Source organism: Electrophorus electricus, unplaced genomic scaffold (genome assembly GCF_041902795.1).
Source record: "Electrophorus electricus isolate QZ-2024a unplaced genomic scaffold, ASM4190279v1 Scaffold90, whole genome shotgun sequence".
NCBI classification, from domain to species: Eukaryota; Metazoa; Chordata; class Actinopteri; order Gymnotiformes; family Gymnotidae; genus Electrophorus; species Electrophorus electricus.
The window spans coordinates 97,501-105,000 of NW_027658807.1; the positions used below are offsets into that span (position 1 = coordinate 97,501).

General features: G+C 48.6%; 1 protein-coding gene across 4 annotated transcripts in view; it reads left to right on the forward strand.

Moving 5' to 3' along the window:
- The window catches only part of LOC113581389 (low density lipoprotein receptor-related protein 1Ab), a 90,611-nt gene that overhangs the window by 75,972 nt on the left and 7,139 nt on the right, over positions 1–7,500 (forward strand). For 3 of the 4 annotated variants that reach the window (XM_035521171.2, XM_035521172.2, XM_035521173.2), the window contains 15 exons: positions 112–228; positions 1,253–1,359; positions 1,462–1,594; positions 1,743–1,865; positions 1,972–2,094; positions 2,195–2,326; positions 2,500–2,640; positions 2,767–2,886; positions 3,150–3,436; positions 3,755–3,933; positions 4,072–4,178; positions 4,607–4,726; positions 5,031–5,207; positions 6,840–6,980; positions 7,162–7,326. In XM_035521171.2, the coding sequence (XP_035377064.1) occupies positions 112–228; positions 1,253–1,359; positions 1,462–1,594; positions 1,743–1,865; positions 1,972–2,094; positions 2,195–2,326; positions 2,500–2,640; positions 2,767–2,886; positions 3,150–3,436; positions 3,755–3,933; positions 4,072–4,178; positions 4,607–4,726; positions 5,031–5,207; positions 6,840–6,980; positions 7,162–7,326 (2,172 nt within the window). The remainder of the gene's footprint in view (positions 1–111; positions 229–1,252; positions 1,360–1,461; positions 1,595–1,742; positions 1,866–1,971; positions 2,095–2,194; positions 2,327–2,499; positions 2,641–2,766; positions 2,887–3,149; positions 3,437–3,754; positions 3,934–4,071; positions 4,179–4,606; positions 4,727–5,030; positions 5,208–6,839; positions 6,981–7,161; positions 7,327–7,500) is intronic. The other variant, XM_035521174.2, reaches the window with a different exon arrangement.

Here is a 7,500-nt window from a genome sequence, read left to right on the forward strand (position 1 = left end):
CCTCATGGCCAGGCCCCTCCCTCTGCCCGCCCTCATGGCCAGGCCCCTCCCTCATAACATGTTAGTTCCGTCAGTCAAGCTGTCTTTCCCTCCTGTGTCTGTGCGTGGCAGATGAGAGGACGTGTGAGCCCTACCAGTTCCGCTGCAAGAACAACCGCTGCGTGCCAGGCCGTTGGCAGTGCGACTACGACAACGACTGTGGAGACAACTCGGATGAAGAGAAGTGTGGTAGGTGTCTGCGTTGCCATGGCAACGGTGCGTTTGTTGAAGACCAGTGCGGTATTGCGGGAAATCTAGTCCTGATGCTCTGGAATAGCCGGGTTTGCACCGACAGACATGGCCTTGATGTGAGTGCTGAGGCTGGAGAAATGGATTTGTAGTCATTTAATGTCTGTATTAAAACTGGTGGAGAGTGTAGGTGCTCACTGTAGAATATGCTGAATGTTGTATGCATGCTATGGAGTGTGTGTGTGGGTGTGGGTGTGTGTGTGTGGGTGTGTGTGTGCACGTGCACGCGCATACATGTGTGTAACACATCCACTTTGTTTGCACTGTTTCATGACATTGCCCACATTGCCCATGAATGCCTGTCACTTCATCTTCTGTTTGTTCTTCATTTCACACTGACATGGTGGCTTGGCTCAGAGGTAGGTCATTCCCACACTCAGTCCAGCCTCTCATCCATTCCCCCTATCTGTGATCCCCCTCTACCCCCTTTGCACTGGTCCCCACCCAGCCATTCTTTTCATACAATGTTTGTGACGGAAGCTGCCAATTTCAGCACCTGTCCCTGTTGGGGTGGAATGGTTTAGCCCTGGTTACCCCTACAAATGGGATGTTCCAGATATTAAATAAGCACTTTAAGTATGGTGTTCCATTTCTTGCTGTTCAGTGTGACTGATTCTGGTTTTTGTACTGAGAGAACTCAGAACAATTTATTTCACTATGGTTACTTTGAATGTTTTGACCAGTTAATTTCTTTGTCCTTCCCAATAGCTTGTCGTGATTGTGAATGAATGAGCATGAATGTTTCCCTGCAATATTTTCTCTTCTCTCCTAATGGCCTTTCCCCTGTGTTAAACCCTTAGCCTGGGCTTATTTTCTTGATTTCCCATTTAGAGGTATACCGTGAACCCCCTCAAATACAATTCAATACGACCCTGTATAGGCGCTCACATGCCGCCGCCTAGTCTTTGCGGCTGTGTTCTCCCGTTCAGAATGAAGGACGGCGTGTTTCTCTTGTACCCCACAGAGCCACGACAGTGCTCAGAGAGCGAATTTGCCTGCACTAACGGCCGCTGCATCGCTGGCAGATGGAAGTGTGACGGAGATCATGACTGCGCTGACGGCTCTGACGAGGTACTTGAGCTGAAACCAAATAAACACCTGCACGCGTTCATTTTTGCGCTCTCGCTCTGAGTCACGGACACTTTCTCGCTCGCATTTTTTATGCATATATAGCACGGCTGCGATCTGAAGTGTGATGGAGACCAGTTCCAGTGTAAGAACGGCCACTGCATCCCCCTGCGCTGGCGCTGTGATGCTGACCCCGACTGCATGGACAGTAGTGATGAGGAGAGGTGTGATGTTGCAGGTGAGTGAGTGTGCGTGGGTGTTCATTCTTGTATACATGAGTGTATCCAAATGTTTCACAGCAAGCAACATCTTGGATCTGTGCACTGTGGTGAAGGGCCCTCTGTATACGAGCCTTAACCATCCCATTTACCGCCGCTACCCCTCAGTAGAACGTCTCTGCCCCAGTGACGAGTTCCAGTGCAATAACACTCTGTGTAAGCCGCTGGCCTGGAAGTGCGACGGAGAGGATGACTGTGGCGATAACTCCGACGAGAACCCCGAGGAGTGCCGTGAGTGAACACCCGGAGTCGCTGGACGGAGAAAGGAAAAAAAAAAAAAATCAGTATTCGGAAATCATCAAGGTGCTCAGTCCAGATGTTGCGTTTGCTCTCGCAGGGAAGTTCCAGTGTCCACCCACCAGAAACTTCCGCTGCCAGAATGACCGCGTGTGCCTGTGGCGTGGCAAAGTTTGCGACGGCGTGAACCACTGTGGAGACAGCTCGGACGAGCTCAGCTGCGGTAAGTCATACGTCTTGTGCTCGCCGGTGGCCAGATACACCTCTCAAGCTGACTAACCGCCGCATGACTGAACACGCCCTTTGAACCTGGGTCCGAGCAGACAAGCGCGTGAGCAAGTGCGACAAGGATCAGTTCCGCTGCAACAACGGCAGGTGCGTCAGCTCCACGCTGCGCTGCAACTTGTTCAACGACTGCGAGGACTACGGCTCGGACGAGATCGGCTGCAAGGCGGGTAAGTCGGCCTGCACGCACGTGTGTGGGTCCCAGACGTTCATATACCTTCAAATGGAATCCGTCTGCTTTAGTTGGCTGGGGGGTTTTGTTTTAATTGCAAATAAAGAACATCTTGAAGCTCTGAGGGGGGTGTGTGTGTGTGCGTGTGTGTGCGTGTGTGTGTTTCCTCAGATGTCGTGCTAAATGACTGTAAGAGTAACAAGTCTCTGTGTGGGGAGACAGAGGAGGTGCACTGTGTGACCAACGGTACAGACTCCTACTGTTCCTGCAAGCCAGGCTTCCAGAGTGCTTTTGGTGTCAAGAACTGCCAAGGTGCCCTCTTGCCTCATCCACAATGCGTACACACGTATTGTAATGGTGCTAAAAGCGAACAAAAAGTAGGATGAGCTGAGCCGTTGGCTCCTGTGGCGGTAATCCGGTTGGATTTCACCTTTTCAGACAAGAACGAGTGCAGACAGTTCGGCGTGTGCTCCCAAATCTGCAACAACACCAAGGGCTCATACAAGTGCAGCTGCCATAAGCACTTCACCAAGATCAACGACACCTGCAAGGCCGACAGTGAGTGCTTCCCTAGTGGATTTCTGTGATGGAACAGGTTTGACATGAGGATGCTGAGTCAGAATCAGATATCAGTGAAAATAGGACCAAAATAATGGACATTGGTGTTTGGAGCAAATGAGTTCTAGATGGCATGGCTTCCATTACTAAATGCAACACTACCAGTGTTGGAGTATCTTCAAAAGCCCAGAAGCAGTGCTCATATCTGCCTAATTTTGCCTTTTAAACTTGTGAGTCTTGCTCTTGCTCTCTGTCTCTATCAGGTCTGAACATCAGCAGACAGGTGCTCTACATCGCCGACGACAACGAAATCCGCAGCCTGGATCCAGGCGTGCCCAACTGGGTGTACGAGCAGATCTTCCAGGGTGACGCGAATGTGCGAATCGATGCCATGGACCTGCACATCAAGACCAACCGCATCTTCTGGACCAACTGGCACACCAGTGGCATCTCCTCCTTCCAGTTGCCTTCCTCATCCTCTTCTTCTGGCCCGTCATCCAACTCCCACCGCAACAGGCGGCAGAGTGAAGGGACTGTCACCAACCTTGAAGTAAGCAACACCTGGCAGTTTGTCCTACCTTGTTTGTTCTACCCTGTATGGAATGTGCACCAGATAAAATAGCTAAGGACAGTTGGCTTTTGTACTAGAAGGGAAAAAAGGATAAGGAATATTATAAATGATAACCTAGCTTTTCAAAAGCCTACAGAGCTGGCAATTTATACATCTGAAAATACGGGCATCTAAAGTAAATTGATCAGAAACATCAGAAACTTCATGTACTGGTGGTGAGCTCATGGATATGGGAGCGCACAGAACTCCATGATGAGTAGGATAAGTGGACAGCACACGTCGTCTTCTCTCTCTCAGATCCCGGGTCTGAAGACACCCAGGGGCATTGCAGTGGATTGGGTTGCCGGGAACCTCTACTGGACGGACTCGGGCCGTGATGTCATTGAGGTGGCGCAGATCTCTGGCCAGAACAGAAAGACTCTGATCTCAGGAATGATTGACGAGCCTTATGCCATAGTGGTGGATCCACCCAGGGGGTAAGATGGATTTTTTAAACTCACCGGCCAGGTTTGAACAAATGAAAATGGATGCGTATTGCCTTTAATCTACTTTATTTGTACTTAATGGCTTGGTTTTGACGAGATGACCATCTCACACTGAGTTTCATGCCTTAGGACAATGTACTGGGCAGACTGGGGTAATCACCCCAAAATTGAGACAGCGGCCATGGATGGCACTCTGAGACAGACACTGGTGCACGAGAACCTGCAGTGGCCTACAGGTCAGTCCCATATCAAAACAATGATGCCTTTTGCTTCATAATAGGCTAGTTCTTGGTTAAGGCAGGCATAGAGGTCCTGAAATGTCAATGAATGATTGTAACGCAGTGTTCAGATAGCAACATGGGATGTAACACAGTGGATGGATTATTTCACTGAAGTCCCCATTAGGAAAATCCATTTGCAGCGTAGTTGCGGCAAACCACTTTCAACTGCAATATAAACCGGTATAAACATAAAGAACAGCATACCCAAAAGCCATTTGAAAAACTGTAGAAGACACATAATTTCCTCAGTAATCTGATAACTGATGGGATGAAATGAATATTTGTACCTAGTCTCCTGTACACAGTGGATGGGACAGCTGTTGGGTATGGTAGTGTTGTCATCAGTGTGTGGGGGGTGGGCTTCTGTGTGTTGTGTGTTTTAGGGCTGGCTGTGGACTACTTCAACGAGAGGCTCTACTGGGCTGACACCAAGCTCTCAGTCATTGGCAGTGTGCGGCTGGATGGCACAGACCCCATCGTGGCTGTCTCCAATGTCAAAAACAGTTCAGTACTCTTGCTCACTCATCTTTTTCTGTTTAATTCCTTAAAATAGAAAAACATTTTTGGATTCTGGTATTTAGAGTTAATTATGTGATTTAGGTTTTGAAGATGTGTTTTAGTGATGATTTGGTGAATAAATTGCTAACCAATTTGGTGATAAACTATTAAATGATATGGTTGCACATGGTATAGATTACAGAATATAGTTCACAGTAGTGTGGTATTGTGAATTTGTTGTGCCATGAAAAACGAATGGAAAAGTCAACTTTGTGTGAAATGATGAATCTACCTGCACATGTGCTGTAGAGCTCCTCCACCCGTTCAGCATTGATATCTTTGAGGACTACATCTATGGCGTCACCTACGTCAACAATTACGTGTTCCGTGTCAACAAGTTTGGCAAGGGGCCGATGGAAAACCTGACCACTGGCATCAACCATGCCACTGACATAGTGCTCTACCACCGCTACAAACAGCCAGAAAGTGAGTGTGTGTGTGTGTGGAATCCTCACTCTAGTGCAGGTGTTTCCCAGTCAGCTTGCCACACTGATCCATTCTGAAGGACCTGAAGAAGAGCTGACGCATCATTAGCTATGATGACACTGACACCAATGGAACACACAAGAACAACATTAGGATTTGAATAGAAAGTTTAAACAAGTGCCCAATAATCAGAGCCTATTTATGAATAAATAAAGTAAAGAAATATTTTTTTTCAATTAATAAATCCGAATCCTCATCAGGGGCTTTCTTAGAATTTCAAGTACCCTGGGGCTAGTGAGAACACTCAAAGGTCGCTTCCTCAGGAGAATGACTTGCATATAAATATCTTCCTCTGGAGAATACATTATATATAAATATCTTTAATATTGCCATTTTGAGATCACCATTTAAGTCACCATTTAAGTTAAGATGTAGTGTATATTAACAAATTATCTTACTTAATGACCTGGACAGTGGAGGTATAATTATATTATCTAATTTTATGTGCCCTCACTCTACGGTCCATTCAGCCTCAGTGTCTTACCAACATTTCATGAGCTGTATGGTTGGTAGTCAATGCCCCAACCTGCTTTTACCAGAATGACAACAACCAACCAACAGTTCAGTAAATGGCTAGCAAGCTAGCTCGTTGTGGTAGGCTTATCTGTACTATAAAGAAAACCAGAAAACCTCTTTGTGTAGTTAGGTTTTAGATGGGGTTTCTAAAAAGGCTTTTTTCTGTCTTTTTTCCATGTGAAGTTAGGCAGATGTGTTGGTTAGCCATTTTGTGACTGTCCCCTGCTCTTTGCACTTCAAACCAGTGTTGTGCTAGCAGCCATCTTGGTCTTCATAATAATAAGGTTTGAGCCTGAAACAGCAGGACACAAGTCACAGGGGTCAGGACTGGAGGACAAATACTGTGACATTAACCATAAAGGCAGTTTTGAAAGTGTGAGCATGTTGATTAAATTCTGTGTGTGTGTGTGTGTGTGTGTGTGTGTGTGTGTGTGTGTGTGTGTGTGTGTGTGTGTGTGTGCGTGTGTGCGTGCGTGTGTGTGTGTGTCTGTCTCTGTGTGCGCGCGTGTGTGTCTGTGTGTCTGTGTGTGTGCGTGCGTGCGCGCACGTGTGTCTGTGTCTGTCTCTGTGTGCGTGTGTGCGCGCTCGTGTGTGTCTGTGTGCGTGCGTGTGTGTCTGTCTCTGTGTGCGTGTGCGCGCGTGTGTGTGTCTGTGTCTGTGTGCGTGTGTGCGCGCTCGTGTGTGTCTGTGTGCGTGCGTGTGTGTCTGTCTCTGTGTGTGTGTGCGCGCGTGTGTGTCTGTGTCTGTCTCTGTCTCTGTGTGCGTGCGTCTGTGCGTGTGTGCGCGTGCGTGCGTGCGCGTGCGTGCGCGCGCGTCTGTGTCTGTCTCTGTGTGCGTGTGTGCGCGCTCGTGTGTGTCTGTGTGCGTGCGTGTGTCTGTCTCTGTGCGTGTGTGTGCGCGCGTGTGTGTGTCTGTGTCTGTCTCTGTCTGTGTGCGTGTGTGTGTGTGCGTGCGCGCGCGTCTGTGTCTGTCTCTGTGTGCGTGTGTGCGCGCTCGTGTGTGTCTGTCTCTGTCTCTGTGTGCGTGCGTGCGTGCGTGTGTGCGCGTGCGTTACAGTGGCTAACCCATGCGACAGGAAGAAGTGCGAGTGGCTGTGTCTGCTCAGCCCCACTGGTCCTGTCTGCACCTGCCCTAATGACCGTGTCCATGACAACGGCACGTGTGTGGAACTGCCCCCGGCAACCCAGTCTCCAGAAAGTAAGGCCATCTGTACAGCCTCACCATAGACGAACACAGAACACATGCACCATCGCACAGCATCCTTGGGCTGTAACTTCACTGAATTACTTTTCAATGACTTTGTGTGAATTGAAAGGCAAAAAAGCAAATAGCCTTATTTGACTTTAATCCGTTCTCTTCTTAAATCTGTCCCTACCAGCTCCCTCTTGTAACGTCGAGTGTCTCAACGGTGGCAGTTGTTTCTTGAACGCTCGGAGTCAGCCCAAGTGCCGCTGCCCTACCAGCTACAGAGGAGAGAGGTGTGAGATTGACCAGTGTAGAGACTACTGCAAGAACGGAGGAACCTGCTCCCCATCGCGCACTGGTAATGCATGCGCGTACTTGCCCAGCTGCTCACACGCGGTCATGTCCGTACCAAATAACACCTACCTACACACCCTCACAGAAGCGCCTGTGAGCTGGCTCCTTCCATGACATGTTTACTTTGCACTGAGACTCTTTCTGGTAGTCTTAAGGCATGTCGGTGCTTGTATGATGG